At 39.9% G+C, this 17,149-nt stretch overlaps 1 protein-coding gene across 3 annotated transcripts in view; it reads right to left on the bottom strand.

Annotated features, from left to right (window-relative positions):
• CMSS1 (cms1 ribosomal small subunit homolog) overlaps positions 1 to 10,795 on the bottom strand; it is a 383,286-nt gene extending 372,491 nt beyond the window's left edge. Inside the window, exon 1 of one of the 3 annotated variants that reach the window (XR_002646648.2) lies at positions 10,533 to 10,795. Coding sequence is in view for 1 of the 3 variants with exons in the window: in XM_022588026.2 (XP_022443734.1) it covers positions 10,533 to 10,596 (64 nt within the window). In the remaining 2 variants the exon portion in view is untranslated. The remainder of the gene's footprint in view (positions 1 to 10,532) is intronic. The other 2 variants (XM_022588026.2, XM_089910452.1) reach the window with 2 other exon arrangements.
• Positions 10,796 to 17,149: the final 6,354 nt, after the last annotated feature.

Here is a 17,149-nt window from a genome sequence, read left to right as displayed (position 1 = left end):
AAGCTGGTGTTACTAGTATGGAAGGACAAAGATGAAGGGCCGTCTCTCCAGGAAATGGTGAAACAGCAAACAGACAGACGGTTGGTTCACTCACAGGTTGCTGGACCTGGTGAATATCATCCTGAAAGAGCAGGACATCTGCAATTACTTTAACTATATATGTATATGCATATACACACAATCACAGGCCCAGACACACACCCCAAATCCTCCCAACTCATCATCCTACTTGTAATCCAACCCAAAGTTGGACTATCATTAGCCAGGAATAGGACTGAATTCATTAGAACAGTTCAAAAGTTTTCTGGTGAACCCAGAAGTAATTCATTCCACAGAACTTTGCCAAGAAGATGTGGTATCAAGGATTCCTATTCTGCTTCAAGAAAGTCAGATTATTTCCATCAAAATGGCAGGACAATTAAAATCATACTTTAAGTTCTAAAAATATGACTTCTTTATGACCAGGAGGGAAAAAACAAGTGGTACTTCTTAGTTACAAGGAAGAAAGGAACAACAAAAATGAGTAACAGCCGAACACGTCCTTTGTGTGGCCTACCTGATAAATGCTGGTGTAGTGTGCACACTTGGCTGCTGGCACATAGTCTTCTGTCCCACTTTCCCTAGTAAGTTGCCCCTCCTGTATATACAGGCCATGGAATCTCACTGCTAGGCTTGTAAAGCAAACCAGTTTAGATTGGTATCATTGCTTTCTATAGTAATCAGGACATCTGAGAGTCAAAGGTCACTAATACGAAGATCTTTTAGGGAGATATGAATCACGGTCTTGGATGTTTAAAAAAAAGACAATTTATCATCTCAATGGACATTCTTTAATCACATCTGAATCAACACTATTGAAAACTCAGTTGGTTCAAAAAAAGCTTGGGATCAGGAGACTCAAATTCCAATTCCAGTTTTTCACTCATTTGACACTAAGCTTGGTGTTCATTAGTCTAAGCCTTGAGTTTCTAGTATGTAAAACAGAAAAGCTGAATAATTCTTCAGGTCCCTCCCAGTTCTCATCATCCATGAGTACGTCAACTACGAAAACTGAATTCAACCAGTCATCTACAAGGCGGGGCTCAGTTCCCTGGCAGTAAACTAAAGTAGTCCTTTTCTTCACACTAAAAACTCACTGAATCAAGGGAAACATGTGTCTGTAATTTAGCGTGGATAGAGTAACACAATGATATTTTAAGACAAATAAGGCATATTTGACATGGGAGACAGTTGTATCTCACAAAGCTTCAGTCAGAAAAAATAAATACATTCTACGAAGAGCACGACCCAAGGTTTTCTGTGATTCGGCACTAAGAGCTGGATGCATGATCCTGGAGGAAATCCTGCTGGTTAAGGACAGTGCTTTAGCTGGCTGTCCTGGGATGAAGTCAGCAGAGCAGGAGCAAAGGAACTGCCATTCTTCGCATTCATCCAGCCAAGCCCAATTCAATGCATTGATGTCACTATACAAATGTCCCTGGGACCCACTTCAATTTCAAGGAGGAGGAGAAGGAGCTGGAAGCCTGGGGAGCATTGAGCTATACAAGCCAAAGAGAGGGATGATCAGGAAATGGCACAGAGAGAAGGTGAGGAGGTTGGGTGAATTAAAAACCCGAAGTGGAAAAGTCTAAGTTAAATGAAAGCAGTAAGAGAATGGAAGGAGTGGACTACAAAAAAAGATGATGACCCTCTGACATGAAAATGATACAAGAGAGACGGTTCAGAAGGAAGTGCAGGGCAGTAACGGGTGGATGGTGCAGTGGGAAAATGTGTAGGGGGCTTAGGGCTATGCCTGACATTAACAGGTAATATTCAGCGAACAGAGAATGAGTGAATGAGGGAGAGAAGGGCCATTCAGTCAAGACATAAGTGAGAAAAGGTGCTAAGAGATCGCAATGGTATATGATAGGGTCAGGAAAAGCAGATATGCTGGGTAACATTCAACACTGATAATTATGCTAATGCAAAGGAAAAACACTGAACCTCCTAGGGTGGAACCCAAATAGACTGAAGAAAACCATGAAACAAAACAGGAAAAACAAGCACCAACAGTACTCCTAGAAAGACTCAATACCCTGGGAATGTTTTACCTTGAAGATGAACACAAAATATATTTTACGTTAGAGGTTTCAAAATTGTTTTCTGTTATGTTAAGAGACTCCCTAAAGTACATTTTCATGCTAAGCTGGCATAAGTTCAAGAGCAAGCAAGATAAGAAAGACAAGATATTGTACAAATAACTAAAAAAAGGATAGGAAAATAGCTACACTTCTATGGAAAGCAGCAGAAACCTATCTTTAGATGGTAACACAGTTCTAATCCCATTGAGACAAAAGTGTTTAAAATAACACAATCTATCCTAACAAAAACTATGCTTATTTTAAAGCAATATGTAGTGCAATAAAAATGCATAAACAACTTAGACCTGGGATAAGTTCAACAAAATGGTGTTTGACCTATAACACAACCAAAATATAAAGAATTCTGCCTCCTGAACATAATCCGGTTTCTGCAGAAATGTGATTCCTCCAAAGATAAAAATAAAAGAAGCTATCCTAATAATTCTATAGTGATTTTATTAAGTTAAATTTTTAAAAGGAAGCAGATAAAAATCCAAGTGAGCAAAAACACATTCAAATTGTAACAAAAATTTTAATTTTTGTATGATTTTGTATGCTGGAATCTTTCCTCAGCTGTTCATTTATTTAGCTTCAATGATTTCTGAACTAATCTCCTTGCAACTTTTTAGAATAAAGTATCTGATTGTAACAGGAAAGTGACTGATCTCACACATAACTGATAATTCTGGACTGAGTAATGGAGTAACTGATGTAATGGAGTAATTCTCTCTGGGATGTGTTTCAAATTCCTGCTTTTGAGGACATGTGACATAACTCTTGGGGTCTGACACTGAGTCTGGGGCAGGGGTCTATAAATGTAAAGACCCCACAGGCCAAATTCAGCCCACTGTCTTTTTGTATGTCCTGCAAGTTAAGAATAGTTTTTACATCTTTAAATAGAAAAAAAAATCAAAAGAAGAATATTTTGTGAGATGAAAATTACATGAAATTCAAATTCCATTGTCTATAGATAAAGTTCTATTGGAACACAGCCACATTCATTTGTTTACATATTTATTATCTGATCATTTCTTATGCTACAATAGCAGAGTTGAGTAGCTGTGACATTGGCCAAGAAAGCCTAAAATATTTACTACCTGGCCTTTTACAAAAAAAGTTTCCTGACCTCTGGTCTAGTGTGAACTAGACTAACAAGGAGCTCAAGAGCTTAAGAGCTTAATCAACTAATTTTTTTTTTTTTTTTTTTGCGGTACATGGGCCTCTCACTGCCGCGGCCTCTCCCGCTGCGGAGCACAGGCTCCGGACGCGCAGGCCCAGCGGCCATGGCTCACAGGCCCAGCCGCTCCGCGGCATGTGGGATCCTCCCGGACCGGGGCATGAACCCGTGTCCCCTGCATCGGCAGGCGGACTCTCAACCACTGCGCCACCAGGGAAGCCCCTTAATCAACTACTTTTTAAAAGCAATGCTAGCAATTTAAGAATGCAATTAAGAATTCTATGAAAGCTGATGAAAATGGGGAAACTATATTTCAAGCTGTTTGTGAGATATTTAGTAAAATGTATACTTCTATGAAAGCCCTAAAGTGTTCAACTAAAGAACATCAGATGAGAAAGGATTTGTGCCACAAAATAATGTAATGTGTTAATGTTGAATCTGAGGGGGAAATGGAACTATTTCTAGGCCTTCCAAATTCCTGGTATTTTCTAAGACAGCAGAGCTACTGTACATGCTATTTAAAGAAAGATGTATAAATTTGTACCTTTAAAGGTTCATAATTGTTGTCAAGAACCACTTGTTTAATCAATTGCAAGAATTATAGAAATTGTATAAAGTAAAACTTGGTCTTTGTTACACAGTCTTCAAGTACAGAACAAAAATGTTGCACCTATCCCTCTCCTCTTTCCTTCTTCTCACCTTTTAAAATTTATCCTACCTGTTTTTTGCCCTTAAGCATCTGTCTTAAAAGAATATCATTTGCATTTTGATGAACCACATCAATGTATAAAGCCCATAAACAGATTATGTTTTTCCCTCTAACTCTATTACAATGTTTAAAAGAGAGCCAAGCATGAGAGTTTAATAAATGATTTCGAAAACAACATGCTCTGAAGTTGATCCTCTGTTGTATGTTATCAACAACTACTGTAAATATTCCAAGTCTGAATTTTATATGTAGAGGCAATGCTTTACAACATCTACTACTCATGGCTGCCTATAGATGTGAGAAAAGGAAACTCTGGTGTGAAAAAAGGAAAAAAAAAACCCAAAACTTAAGTTATTCAGGTTTAAAAAATCCAAGGTGTTCCCCAACTTCACCGTTTCCAGAAGGAATTCAGCATAGATAAAGTGATGTGATTTTTAAGGATAAAATGATATTACAACAAAAATATTTACGCTTACATCAGCAATCTCAAACAAAATGAACAATCACACTGATCCTAGGTGACAAAAGCTGTCACCAGTAGGAATTATTAGCTCATTTACAAAGCAAAAGACTGCTGTTCTTTCAAATATATAATTTCAAAACTAAACCCAAATATGGTTAGAATAAAATGATAGTAAACACAGTTATAAAACACAGATTTCTAATGTATTTTTAGAAAAAGAAAAGCAACATCTGCCAAGTCCGTCAAAAGCCTAAGCAGGATTTTGACAACTCTTCCAGTGGACCAAGTTTCTTTAGACGCAGAAGTCCTATGTTAAAGTCTCCAAGATGTGGCTGTGAAATATTAACAATTAATTACTTAATGAACAAATCCTTAATGAGTGCCTTCTAAGTACCCAGATACTACTATAGGCCCAAAGGATACAGCAAAGAACAAGATAAACAAATCTCTGCTCATATGGTGCTTACATATTAGTGTGGGGAGACTGTAATAATTTAATAAGGAAAATAATATTTGGTGATAAGTGCTCTGATGAGAATTACTGCAACATGATAATGTAAGTAGATAGCTACTCTACACTTGCTGAACAGGAACTTAGGTGTGTTTGAACTTAGGTCTTAATGTCAAGAAAAGGCCAACCATTCAAAATTCAGAAGGACAGCCCAGAAAGGAAAAGGAACAGCTATTGCAAAAGGCTGAGACAGAATGAGCTTGGCCTGTTGAGGCACCCAATGAAGGCTGGTGTGGCTGGGACAGCATAAACTAGAGGGGAGTCAGTAAGTTCCAGCAGATACCAACCATGGTAAGCAGTCTAGGTTTTATTCTGTGTGTTGGAGGGAAGCCAGTGACAGGTTTAAGCAGGAATGTGATCTGATCGATCAATTTGTCTGCTGACTGAAGCACAGAGGGACAAGATGGAAATTGGGAGCCCTGTTAGAAGTTTACCGCAGAGGTTTAGGCAAGAAGATGGCAGCATGTACTCTGACGGCGTAAACAAAAAAAAACAAACAAGCAAAAATAAAAAAGGAAAAAAGATTCAGGATATGTTTTGGAGGCAGAGACAAAACTTGATAGATCAGATGTAAAGGGTGAAGGAACTAAATAAATGAATAAATCAGAACATGCCTAGGCCTTTGTGAAATTGGGCAGTTGGTGATTTAATTTACTGAGATAGGGAAGTCTGGAGAAAAAGCAGATTTGGGGAAAAATTCAGGAGTTGGGCCTCATTTACATTTGACATTCTCATCAAATAAGTATAGACATCAAGAAGACAGCCAGGTATGTGAGCCTTGAGCTCTAGGACCAAGTATGAGTTCCTGGGAAGAGATTGTTCTCAAAGTCCAATGGTACAACCTTCTTATTTGTATCTCAGAGTAATCAGCGTTCTTTAGAAGAGTACACTTTGGGAGACTAAGAGTTAATAGACAATTTGATAACAATGATGTATCTAAACAAAAGGTTTATAAAGTATGAGCCTCTTTAAACTGATAAAGGATTATTATTTTAGAGATGAGATGCTTATCATTGATAATTAGAATAATTAACTTTGAGAAATTTAAGTACACAGACTGGTTTCTGACTGCCTGTCTATGAATCTCAGCCTCTCTACTTACCAACTGAATAACACTGGGCAAATCACTAAACCACTTGGTGCCTCAATTTCCTCATCTAAAAAATGGAGATAACTGTACCTACATCATGGTATACTTATAAAGATTAAATGAACCAGTACATGTAAAGCAATCAAAAAAGTATCTGGCACAGAGTGACCACTTAACAAATGCAAATTAGTATTGTTACCTGCAATTTCCAGGCACTGCACACAGAAGTGTCTTCACACTTCAGTTTTCTAGTTAGATTCTTGGTAAGAGATGGCATCAAAGATTCAGAATAAGCTAGGGGAGCATATGAAAAACCCTCCTCAAAAGAAGTGGAGGCAAAGAGTTTTGCAGATTGCTAAAAACATCCTATTTAAAAGTAAGCTATAGGGACTTCCCTGGTGGCACAGCGTTTAAGAATCCATCTGCCAATGCAGGGGACACGGGAAGATCCCACATGCCGTGGAGCAACTAAGCCCATGCACCACAACTACTGAGCCTGTGCTCTAGAGCCCGCAAGCCACAACTACTGAAGCCCACGCGCCTGGAGCCCGTGCTCCACAGCAAGAGAAGCCACCACAATGAGAAGCCTGCGCACAGCAATGAAGAGTAGCCCCTACTCACCGCAACTAGAGAAAGCCCATGTGCAGCAACGAAGACCCAACGCAGCCAAAAATAAATAAATAAAATAAATAAATTTATATATAAAAAAGTAAGCTATATATGTGCCGGTAATTCCTAAATTCGTTATCTCCAGCTCCAACCCTGGAGCTCCAGACTCTATACCCAGCTGCCTACTGGACACTTGACTTGGTAATTTAATAGGCATATTATTGGAATAAAAAGGGAAAACAATCGGTGTTCTCTTTAGTAAGTGAATGACCAACTGACCACTTCCAACAGCAGAAACTCTCGGCTCTGCTCCATAAGTCACGAAAACCATGACGTGAATAAACATTCAGCTTCACACTGAGAAAGTGCCCAGTTTGGTCAACTACATGAAATCTCAGGCATTGCACCTGGTGCATTAGCACTAATGCTTTGCAATTATGATTCTACTGCATGCATTGTTTACTACCATACATGCAGTATTATATATTATTATCAAATAATTTCTTAAGGTAGGCAGGGAATAAGGAAATAAGTGAAATGAAGTGAAACGAAATATTAGATACCATTAGATGATTCCTAGGCTCTGTTGCCTGAGGCATACTGTGCTGTACACACCTCAGCAGAGGAAATTCTCAGTTGTCTTACCCTGGGCCATGACTCCAATCACCACCAATGATGACACCAACAGGGTGACCAGACATCTCAAGCGGACTGCCCCAGCAAAATTCTAAGAGCATGGCCTTCCTCTCTCAAAAGTGTCTAGACTGGATGAGAAATTATATATCTACCTGTGTATACGATCACCAAAAGTCCTGTAAAATGCATTCACTAATTCAGTTAATATCTACCAAACACCAACTAAGTGCCAGGTACCATGTTGGACTCCAGTACAACGCAGGATTCTAATACAGGCATACCTCGGAGATACTTAGGTTCGGTTCCAGACACAATAAAGTGAGTATCACAATAAAGCAAGTCATGAATTTTTTGGTTTCCCAGTGCATATAAAAGTTATGTTTCACTATACTGTACTCTATTAATTGTGCAATAGCATTACATATAAAAAGAGTACATACCTTACTTAAAAAATAATTTATTGCTAAAAAATGCTAGCCAATGCAGAGTCATGACAAACCTTTACTTGTTTAAAAAAAAATGCAGTATCTGTGAAGCACAATAAAGTGAAGTGCAATAAAATAAGGAATGCCTGTAGAAAAACGACAGGTTTTGAAAAGCCATAAGATATATGCAAAAAGGGTCATATGTAGATCAAGAGCTTTAGTAAGGGTCTCAGAGTTACATACCTCATCTAAGAAGTCATGAAAACCGCAAAAACATAGTTCAATTCCTTGACAATAGATAGAGAGCTGGATAAATATCATACACAGTGTGTGTCGGTGTTTGGGCATCTGTGTGTTTGTACAGTTTACTCTTAGAAAACGTGCACAAGAATTCATAACCACAGATGTTAAGCCTTTGTTGTAGATAGATATAGACTGCTGAATAAATGACTAAATGCTCCATCACCTCACCACCATAAGCACTAACTGGAAACAGGTAATAAGGAAAGATGTTTACTTTTATAGGCAAGTAGCGTAACACACGACAGGAGTAAAGGCATTACTACAACTATCTTTCCTTTCTCTGACTTAAGGCACTATTTCTCCTCTGACTTTCAAAACAGTATATAATTCACATATTTTAGGCTGATCTTTCTCTATTAACATAGGTAGGATCAGAAAACCTGAATTGGTGCAGCTGTGATTTCTTCTGAATTAGAAACATTATTCAGATTATTTAAACAAATCACTGGTAAATAATCAATCAAGCAGATCTCAAGGAAGCTTATACACTCACCTATCTTCAAAGCAGTTAACAAAGCAAAGGCCATTGATAAATTTAATGTTAGCAATTTTCAAACCTCAATCTTACAGCTAGAAGGAACCTAAGAAGTGGGGTGATCCTAGGGACTCCAACGTATCTTGATGGGAATCCTGGCAACTTAGATGAAAGAGGCTGTAGCACTTTATAGTTCTAACTAGATTCAACATTTAAACCTCTTGGTTGGTAAAACCCTTAAAAAGATGATCTCTAAGGATCCCTCACTTCACAGACTATGACACTGAGGACCAGAGAAGCCACACAGTAATAGTGGGAAAAGTGTGACTTTGAAAGTCAGGTGCTCTTGACTAACCTCTTCTCAGATCTCTCCCTTGCTGTGTGTTCCTAAGAACAATTAACTTTTCTGCTTCTCATTTAAATATGAAGGTAATGCTTACCTTTTAGGCATGTTATGAAGATTAAATTAAAACGCTTACCCTTTAAGAATGTTATGAAGATTAAATGAATTCATATTTATGAAAACGTCTGGCACATAGTAGATACTCAATACATGTTAATTTCTTTGTTTCCAAAGGGTGACTAACTTGAGAGACACATAGCTGGTGAGGGCAAGAAACAGGACTAGAACCAAGAATTAAGATCCCCTTCACCACTCCAAAAATTTTTGACTGTTTCTTAATTGGCATTTATCCTTGAATCATACCATAAAATATAGTTTTTAACACCTCAGTTATGGGGGGCAGGAGCTATTAAAGGAAACGTGAAATACCACAGCCTGCAAAAAAAGGTATTTGTGCCTTCAAGCACAAGCATACATTTGCTAAAAACAAAGCCTCAAAAGAGTCAGAAGTTTAATCAATGAAGTATTATACTGGCAACCTTTTGAAAAATGCCATCTGCTCTGTTTGTATCTGAAGCCTGCCCTTCTGGAAACAATGCTGTAGTACAGCATTGAAACAATGTTCGTTGTTTTCAATGGCTATTTCTCAACTCACATTTCAATACTAATGATTGCAGCAAATATGTATCAACTGTCAATCATGTGCAGGGTCCTGTGGACTCTACAGTCAGGCTTTGGTTTTACCATAAAAAAATCTTAGAATCTAGTAAAGAAGAGAGGCAGACTCTGAAGAATGATTTTAAAAAAACAATTGTATATTAAGCCATGAGACTTGAAAAGTTCAAGGCCAGCCTGTGGTGAGGAGTTATTTAACACTATCTACTCAAGGATAAAATATTCACTGCATTGGCAGTAGGTACACGTAGCATAATAAACATTGTCTGAACTGTGTTAACTGAATTCTACTCTCGTTTCTGACACCAACTAGCTATGTGAACTTGTCATGTTATTTGATATCTTTAGGTTTCATGTTCCTCATCTGTCAAATGGGTGAATCCAAGCGGATCTCCAAGTCTCCTTCAGGCTCTAAAAGTCCAAACGATATGATGATGATATGCTGCTGCTGCTGCTGCTAACGATAGCAAGAAAAACTAAAGCTTTTATTTACTGCTCACATATTATGTACCAAGCACTGTGCTAAAGTGCACCATTTGTATTATCTTCACGACAATCTTATGAAATTGGCATTATTACGCTTATTTTACAGATGAGGAAAAGGAGGCTAAACAGTATTAAAAGGCTGGAGTCGCGAGTTGAACAGAAGCAGTCTGAACCTAACCCAGGAGTTAACCCTTAACCGCTAAGCCCAAACTCCCTGTCTCCGCGAAAACTGTCTTATCTGTTAAGAAATAAGGACAAACAAAAAACAGCTTGGAAAAGGGTCCTTCCTGACTAGAGGGCAGGTATGAGTTACTGTCACACTTGTCTGTTTCACGTGTTAGTATATCTCTTGCTTCACTTGCTCCGCGACGCTCGCGTGCACCCCACGGCGGTGTGCACTACCGCGAGGCAGAGAGCGGCGACGGCCAGAGGCAGCGCCGGCCCGGGCTGAGGCGCACGGAAGGCTGTGGGGTGGGGGAGGACCCGCAGGAGCGCGGGCAGAGTCGGTACCTGGGCTGCTGGCTGCTCCTGCCGGCTGGGTCTTCCACCACTCGTCTCCAAGATCGTCTGCCATCTCCACGCAGGACTCGACGTGGCCCGACCACCAGGGAGGAGCGGGCGCTGGCCGTGACTTGCGCTGCTTCAGAGAAGGGCTGCCGGCGTCGCAACACGCTCAGCCTCTCCTCAGACACTGTCGCCTCCGCCCCGCGGCGATGACGTCATAACCTCCGCCTCGCCTCCCCGGCAGCTGCGTCGAACTGTTCGCAGTTTCTACATCAGTGCGGATGGGCAGGATCAGTCTGGAGACTTAAAGTAAACCCCCACAAAAGCCGAAAGAAAGGAAGACACGTAAGCAGAAAGAGTGTATCATTTTTTTAAGTGCTACCTTTAAAACATTTTGTTTAGGTTTTATTTTTGCCGAATAGATATTGTCGAAAGTGGGAGACCAAATGCTAAGACAGTTTTCCTCTGTTCAGTTTCAAAGGCCTTGAGTCGCGGGAGAAGACCATAGCACGTGGGTGTGTTTTCGTCTGTGTGTTAGTGTTTGGGCGTCGGTGTGTTTTTACAGTTTGCTCTATAAAAAAACGTGCACAGGTCATGACCATGAATTTTGGACCTTTCTTGTAGATGAGGGTACTTCTCTTTTTATACGATATGAGGAAAGTAAATGTTGACTGGTCCAGAAGGGCTTGCCAACGGACAGACCCGAGAAGTACGGAGAGTTTATAGTCGACTTCCCCGCACTCTCTTCGACTGCGCCCCCCACCCCACACACACCTGGCTTTGTGAAACAAGGGAAAAAGAAGGGAGCCCGTTGCTGCCCAAGTATAGGTAAGCGACCTACGGTGCTTGTCTCACTCCCTCAAGTGGCAGAGGTGGGCAGGGAAAACCCGCTGGGCGCCGAGGGCTGGGGCCAGCGGTAAACTAAGTGTGTGGACCATACTTTTCAGGAGAGTCATGAGGTGAAAAATCATACGAAAATGCATTAAATACACGTGATATGCCTGTCACTGTAATTGGAATACTGGTTTAAAGATGAGTAGGATACGATCCCGCCTTCCAGATTTCACCAACTCAAGTAGAGGAGCTACAACTTGTAAGGATGAAGGTCTAAACTAATGATGAGGATACATTCTCAGAAACAACCGGGACTCTTAATCTGATGAGGATAAGATTAGCCAAATGTGAAAATTATCCAAAACCCACCCAACTAATAGGTGTCTTATAAATGCATTACTGATAAGACTTTATCAGTATGTCCTAAACGCTCTAAAAGGGAAGATATTAGCTATATAAATATGCCAAATGTAAAATAATCTGTAATCATTGAAAGTAATGTGTCTTTCATGAGGAAATGTAGATGGCAGAAATTATGGTGGTTGACTGAAAAGTTAGATAAGAAATACCAATGAGGAGGAGGAAGTGCCATGACCAATAAGCATATGAAAAGATGTTCTGTCTCATTATTAATCTGAGAAATACAAAAAAGACTACAATGAGATACTGTTTTTCATTCAGTAAATTGACAAAATTAAGAAGTCTGGCCGTACCAAATTCTGGAGAATATGTGTGTCAGTAGGAACTCTTAAACATTATTGCTGTGAGTGTAAATTGGTATAACCACTTAGAAAAGCAATATGGCAAAATCTTGTAAAGGTCAACATACACACCTTATGATCCAGCAATTTCCACTCCTAACTATATACATTTGGGAAACTCTTGCATATGTGTACCAGGAAATTATAAAAGAATATTCACAGCAGCACTGTTAATAATAGCAAAAATTTGGAAACAACCCAAATGTTTTATATAGGAAAATGGATAACTAAATTACAATATAACCGCACAATTAAGCAGAGTAAATGAATGAACATACATAATAACATGGATGTACTTTGGAAATATAATGGTTAATTTTTAAAAGCCAAGCAAAAAATAAAAATAAAAAAGCTAAGTCTCAGATACCATTTTGTAAAGTTCAGATACAAAGAAAACTAAAAAAAATTCAGGCAAAAAAATTCATATGTGATTTTAAGGTAAGAGACTGGTAAGCATGAAATTCAGGATGGGGGAATTCCCTGGTGGTCCAGTGATTAGGTCTCCATGCTCTCACTGCGGAGGGCCCAGGTTCAACCCTGGTCGGGGAACTAGAGTCTCACAAGCCTCACAGTGTGGTGAGGCAAAAAAAAAAAATAAAAATGATATGGATTGGTGGGGGAGGGGAGTGGTCAGGGAGATGGGATTAGGAAGAACAAAGGTAAATGTAAATTATTGGCAAAGTTCTAATTCAGATAGAGTGGATGTGCATTTAAGTATTATGCTTTATAACTTATAGGTATGTTACATATATTTTTGTGGTATCAAATAACACGTTATTTGTATAATTTAAAATATAAGAGAAAAGATCCACTTACACAAAAGAGAAATTTTCATTAAAGTTAAGTGCTATTCATTAAGAACTCATTAAGAATTCCAAATAATGACCCTTTATCTCAAATGACATTCAAAGCTGCCAGACAGTCTTACTACTTTCCCATGTGAGTTCACTTTCCCACTGTCCTGATCTTATCCCAGGATCAGTCTTCCTATTGGCCCTGGATTCCAACCACCTCAGATGCCGGTCACAAGTCCCCAGTTGTCACCTATGCTTCTGACCTACCAGCTATAAATCAGAGGTTCTCATGGACTCCCTCCTTGGGTTCAGTCGTTTACTAGAATAGTTTATAGAACTCAGAGAAATACTTATATTTACCAGTTTATTATATAAAGAATACAGATGAACAGCAAGATGAAGAGATTCATAGCGTAAGGTACAGAAGGGTCCCAATCACAGGAACTTCTGTTTCCATGGAGTTGGAGTGTGGCATTCCTGACATATGGATCTGTTCACCAGCCTGGAAGCTCTCTGAACCCTATACTTTTGGAATTTTTATGGAGGCTTCAGTATATAGGCATGATTCATCATTATCTGTCTCCAGCCCCTCTGCCCTTCTTGGAGGATGGGGAGTGAGCTGAAAGTTCCAAGCTTTTAATCATGGCTTGGTGTTTCCTGTGACCAGCCCCTGTCCAGAAGCCCACCAAGTGGCACCTTATCAGAAAAAAAGACTCCTACCACTCAGGAAATTCCAAGGAATTTAGGAGTTCTGTGTCAGGAGCCAGGGGGCAGAGACAATGCCCTTTTAATCATACTGTCGTCTTCTTCCATTATGACTTTGAAGCAATACCATTGATGCCCTGCTCCATTTTCCCTTGGCCCATATCTGAGCTTCTTTGTACCTGTGGTAGACTATTTCCATCATGCTGACAACTTCCCTCCCTGAGCACCCCTATCGTCTGCTTCTCTGGCACCATGGGAGCTTGCTCAGCCCAAGAATCAATGCAGTTAATGCTCCCAAGGGCAACCCTCAACCGAAAGGGAACAGGTGTTAGTAGATAATGCCCCAGATTCTCTGTCCTTTGGTGGCACAATTCTGAAATGTTTCACACAGTTTTTTAAAGGGTCCCCAGATGGACACTTTATTGCCTTTTCTGTTTTTCATGTCTCCTTTCCCCAGTCTCTCACTTGTGCTTCCTGAGATCACCTCCCAAATAATATACCTGCACCCAAGTCCTAGTCTCAAGGTCTGCTTTAGAAGCAACCTAAATTAAGAGTTGGTACTGGAAATACCCTAGAAAGCAGACCCTCAAGATAAAACTTAGAAATCAATTTACTCACTGATCAGATGGTAACAAGGACATAATTGGTAGTGATAAGAAGAATGGTAAAAACTTCTGGTGTACTGTAACATCACAATAACTAAAACACAATCACTCACCTGTGGTAGATTAGAATGACGTACAGGTGGAAGGGGAAATGCTGGCTTGTGCAATAGCTTTAACACTTGAAAGATATGGGGCAATTGTAATTTTAAAGATTGTGGAGTTGGCTGGTTATTATCAATTCCAAATATGCTGAGAAAACCAGAAGTCCTTCCTAGCAGTGCTTAAAAGAGGCCCTTCTGCAACCAGAGACCATACTGTGCTATAAATTCAGGTCAAAATTTGATCAAAAGGGTAGCAGAGCTACAAAGAGATTGACTGCACAGACCGATACGTTACCTATGGTCAAGTCAAGTCCTCAAAGGGAAGGAGAGACTGAGACTGAGATGGAGACATTTGGGTAGATGTCCTTGAGGTTCCTGAACTTCCAGATTCTTGAGCCTTCTGGGCTGACAGAACTGGCCCTTTCTCCCTTGCTGGAGGAAAATAGCCTCGTATTACCTGGAGACCATTCAAGGCCTCACTGTAGTCAGTTGCCTCACAAGATGATATTTGAGCCCTCACCTCCTCTCATTGCTTCTTCACCAATAACTAGAGTTAGTTCTCAGCATAGACAGAGTGGAAAGTACAGCCCCTATTATAGGAGAAAATGATTTATTTACAAGAAAGACTACAGGTATATATATATGTGTGTGTGTGTGTGTGTGTGTATGTATATATACACATATATCTGTATGTGTGTGTGTATATATATATATATGATATATTCAGCAGGAACCACGAATTTCTTAAGGTAATGGATCTTGAGAGTATTGGACCAGCAGTGTGTGAAGCTGGGTAGGAGAGAGGTTATTGATATGGAGACACTCCCCAGTGGCCAATGATTTAATGTCCTGTGAAGTCCTAACATCCTGTGGGGATGGCATCTTAAAACTTAGACACAATGGTAACCTATAGTAAATGAGATGGAAACATAGGGACTGCCTTGGCAGATTATTAAGGAAAGGGTCGGGAGACTCAGCGGTGGACTTTAGAATGGATTTATTATGTGAGACCAGAGAACCTACCAGCTGACTCTCTTCCCTGGGAGGGCCCAGAGGACAATTCTTTCACCATAAGATTGCAGTAGTGTGTGGGCACTGACTTAGTTGAGAGACTCAATGGTGACTGTCCTGTGTAGGCCAGAGGTGACAGTAGGAGATGCCCGAGTGTCCGTGAATATGATAGAATTCCAGAATAGTGAAAGCAGTTGGCAGCACTGAACCATCGGAAGCAAAGTGAATTTAATCAGTGGTCAGGGATCCTTGAAATGTAGGGGATCTGTGGTGTTCCACAGACCATGAGTTCCTAGGGGCAAGATAGAAAGCTAATGAGGGTATTAATTGACTTATATAGCAACAACAACAAAATCAAGAGCTGGTAAGCAGAAGGCAGATTTTTAACTGCCAAAATGGAAAAGCATGATCTTTGGACATTTTTCCAGATATGAACCAATTCTCAAACTTAAGAATCCATTGATTAAAGGGAATCTGGATCCCCCTGAGGAAGTTGTCTGCAACACAACCAGTATATACAATATGTACTCATACCTTTTCCAAAGGAAACTATGGCCATTTTTCAGAGTAACTGTCCACTGTAGAAATGGGAAATACCTAGCTCTTTCAAGGGCTGTTGGATACAGGGTAACTACATTGACACAGGGAATCCAAACTGCCACCATAACCCCCGTTAGAGTGGGGCATACAGGGACCAGGTGACAGAGTCCTGGCCTAAATCTGTTTCATGGTGGCTTCAATGGGTTCATCAACTTATGGTCATATCTCCAGTTGCTGAGTGCGTAATTGAGATGGATGTACTTAGCAGCTGTTAGGACCATCACATTGGTCCTCTGACCAATAAAGTAAGAACCTTTAAGGTAGGAAGGGTCATGTGGAAGCCCCTGAAAGTGCCTTCCCTTTCCCCAGTCCTTTCAAAGATAGTAAATTAGAAGCACTATCTCATTCTAGTGAAGTTGCAGAGATTAATGCCAACCTAAAAGACTTAAAGGCTGCAAGGGGTTTGGTTTACTAGTATGGTCCTCCAAAGCCAGATGGACCATGGCAAATGATGGTGGACTGCTGTAAATTTAATCACATGGTATCTTTAAGCATAGAGGATGTACCAGGTGTTATATCTTTGGTTGAACCAATCAAGACAGCCTCTAGCACTTGCTTTGGCAAATGTATTGTATTTGATTCGTATCAGGAAAAAATGTCAAAAGCAGTTTGCCTTCACTTGGGAAAAATTGAGTTCATATTCACTCAAAGTTGTGAATATTTTCCTATGAACACTCTCAAGGCTGGTTAACTGTCCTGATATTTGTCATAATATAGTTCATAAGGACTATGATTATTTGAACTCTTCCTCAAAACATCACTTTAAACCATTTTATTGGTGATATAGTATTAATTGGATCTGGGGAGCAGGAAATGGCCAGTACTGTGGATGCCCTAGGAAAATACATACATGCCAAAGTGTGAGAGATAAATCATAAATATTCAGGGCCCTGCAACATTGATCATGTTTTTAGAAGTCTGGATATATGAGGCATGCCCACATTGATCATGTTTTTAGAAGTCTGGATATATGAGGCATGCCTGGTATCCCCTTCAAGGGAAAGGAGAAGTTATTGCATCTTTCATCTCCTACCACCTACTACCTATGCAAGAAATAGAGAACAGTATTTGGTGCACCTGTTTAGATTTTACAGCTAGCCTATGCCACACTTAGAAATACTGCTCTAAGTCACTTATCAGTTGAGTCAAAAGGCTGCCAGTTTTGAGTAGGGTCAAAAGAAGAGAAGCCTTGGCAGTGGGTCCAGGCTGTGA

This window comes from Delphinapterus leucas, chromosome 4 (genome assembly GCF_059928025.1).
Source record: "Delphinapterus leucas isolate spDelLeu-1000000601 "Yukka" chromosome 4, BTC_Dleu_Yukka2, whole genome shotgun sequence".
Lineage (NCBI taxonomy): Eukaryota > Metazoa > Chordata > Mammalia > Artiodactyla > Monodontidae > Delphinapterus > Delphinapterus leucas.
This window is presented reverse-complemented; position numbering and strand designations above follow the sequence as displayed.